Here is a 2,377-nt window from a genome sequence, read left to right as displayed (position 1 = left end):
AAACTTATGCGTAAGAAAATGATCTAATATGGTTTCCCAAGTTCAAATCTCTACAGTTTCTAATAGAGGTGGTCACTAAAACTCTTTCTCAATCGATAGTTTTAAGGTCTTGGAAAATTAGTTGAGGTACGTATAAACTAGTTTGGACACCTTGGTCAAAAAAAAGAAAAAATCTTTATTAATGTTCTAAACTACTTGCTATTTTTAGTCAATTGACTTAAACAAATTGCAATCAACTTGTAAATAGGTTGGGAGGCTCTTAATTTACCCAACAATTTGGCATTAATTGGTTTGGGTCCGCACGCAATATTTTTCAAACTCTTTTATTACCAATTTTGAATATAATCCATCTATGAACCTTCATTTGTGGATAAGAATTAATGCCCACAAAATTAACCAAATATTTGCTTTTGCATTAGGGTAAGGAAGAATAATATACTTGTGTGTATATATCTTCAACTCTGTTACACAATTATACATGCATACATACGCACGTACGTACATACATACATGCATTTCAATTCATCATCTCTGGGATCGACTCTCGAACTCCATCATCAACTTGTTCAATTTCTTGCTGCTTATCCTGGGTTGGATTATCCTCGTCTCTTGCTCGTAGCTGCTTGGAGGTAACGAAGGCGCAGAAGGTGTTAACATGGAAGCCAGCTTGAAGGCATCTTCAGGGTGATTAACCACACTATTGAAGCATAAATATCGCCCATACGATGAAACATCTTCGAAAACACATATGTGAGAGTCAACCAAAAAATTTATATCGACTGTCACAAATACTCCATCTTCATACATCTCGGCTGCTCCTTTCAAATACGGATTCTTTATGGACAAATCGGGACTCATCAACAATCCTCCATTGATACTCACTATGTTCAATCCCCTGTCCATAGCCAACGCCCACGCCGTCTTCTCTGCCAGCGTCTTTGCCAGGCCATACCACAACTGTGTGTGAAACATGTACATTATGAGAAAATTAACTAATGTTTCATAAAATTTATGAGAGATTTTGATTGAGGGAAGGAAAAAACAATGGCATTGTACCTTGTATTTGCGACAAAAGTTAACATCACTCCAATGTCTTTCATCGAAATCTGAATTGTGGTCGTCTCTCCAGAAAATAGCAGTTGCTGAAGATGTGAATACGACTTTGTCGATTGTTTCTGTTTGTGCACAGGCTTCTAGCACATTGTGAGCCGCTCTTACTTCCTCTTCCGCCGTGAATTCCTACACCACAAAGTTATATATAAACCTAATTCATAAAGTAACCCAATTACAACACATTCTACATGAATTACGTAATTGAAATGAATTAAGCGTTCTGACACCATTCAAAGTCCATGAAAGTGAAGAAGGATCTCAACCAACTTCTTTTTTAAAGTGACTCGTTATAAATCATGTAGCATCAATAAGATGAATTTGGAAATATTTTAAATCAACATGTATGAATAACTTAATTAAATTAATAAAAAGAAACAAAAGGAAGGAACATACAAAATATGTGGTTTGATCTTGTGGAGGCTCAAACGTGTAAAACAAACCGGAACAACCTCTCAAAGCTTCAACGATGCTGAGATAATCAAATGGGTCCGCGTTAAAAATCTTCAGCTTCTTGTTATCATCGCCACAAAGTTTATTCAATTTCCAATCACCTAAACAAACACAGAAATTAAAAAATAAAAATAAGAACACAAACTACTCAATCCAGGATGAAATAAAATTATAAAAATATATACTAACCATGGTTTTGAACAGCAGCGTGGACGGTGTAGCCTCTTTGGAGAAGACGGTGGACGAGGGTGGAGCCCAGGTGGCCGGAGGCGTCCATTACACAAACTGTGTTCGATGTGTGATGAAACTCAGAAGGTGCAGGTGCCATTATACCAAACTTTTCAAGCTCTGAAAACTAGAGAAGACAACTCAAAAGTATATGCAATAGTCGTTTATGGTAGCTAGAATGGAGAGTTTGTGCTTATGTATATATAAAGAAAGGAAAGGAAAGGAAAGGAAAGTGGTGGCTGGCATTCAAAGAGTGTGGCTGAGTAAATGGTTGGAAGTTAGATGGTTGTTATTGAAAGGGAAATCAAATTTAATTAGAGAGAGAAACTTTGAGTTGAATCGATTCAACATTGATAAATGAAGTTTGGTGGGCGGGAAGGGAAAAGGTCAACATATACAAGTGTCTCTAATTGAAGAAAGCCAGATGGGTAACAATAAATATTGGTTTGGTTTTGAATGCCCATTTTTGCACTTGACAGTTGACACCTACCCAGACGTAATAAGAATTTTACGAAGAAATCTGTGGAGTTATATGATCAGGTTGAAGACACCTGTCAATGCGTGTTAATGTAGTGTGTGTAGGATA

The 2,377-nt window shown here is 36.6% G+C and overlaps 1 protein-coding gene across 1 annotated transcript; it reads right to left on the bottom strand.

The window, feature by feature from the left end:
- Positions 1-505: 505 nt before the first annotated feature.
- Positions 506-1,952, bottom strand: LOC116106577 (cinnamoyl-CoA reductase-like SNL6). The gene is made up of 4 exons (XM_031392949.1): positions 1,753-1,952; positions 1,507-1,670; positions 1,057-1,239; positions 506-957 (listed from the first exon to the last, which is right to left on the bottom strand). Exons 1-4 carry the CDS (start codon positions 1,889-1,891, stop codon positions 526-528), a joined length of 918 nt encoding a protein of 305 aa, XP_031248809.1. The 5' UTR covers positions 1,892-1,952; the 3' UTR covers positions 506-525.
- Positions 1,953-2,377: the final 425 nt, after the last annotated feature.

The sequence above is a fragment of the Pistacia vera genome, unplaced genomic scaffold, assembly GCF_008641045.1.
Source record: "Pistacia vera cultivar Batoury unplaced genomic scaffold, PisVer_v2 Contig52, whole genome shotgun sequence".
Taxonomy (NCBI): Eukaryota; Viridiplantae; Streptophyta; class Magnoliopsida; order Sapindales; family Anacardiaceae; genus Pistacia; species Pistacia vera.
The sequence above is the reverse complement of the archived record's forward strand: the minus strand, read 5'-3'. Positions and strand labels throughout refer to the sequence as shown.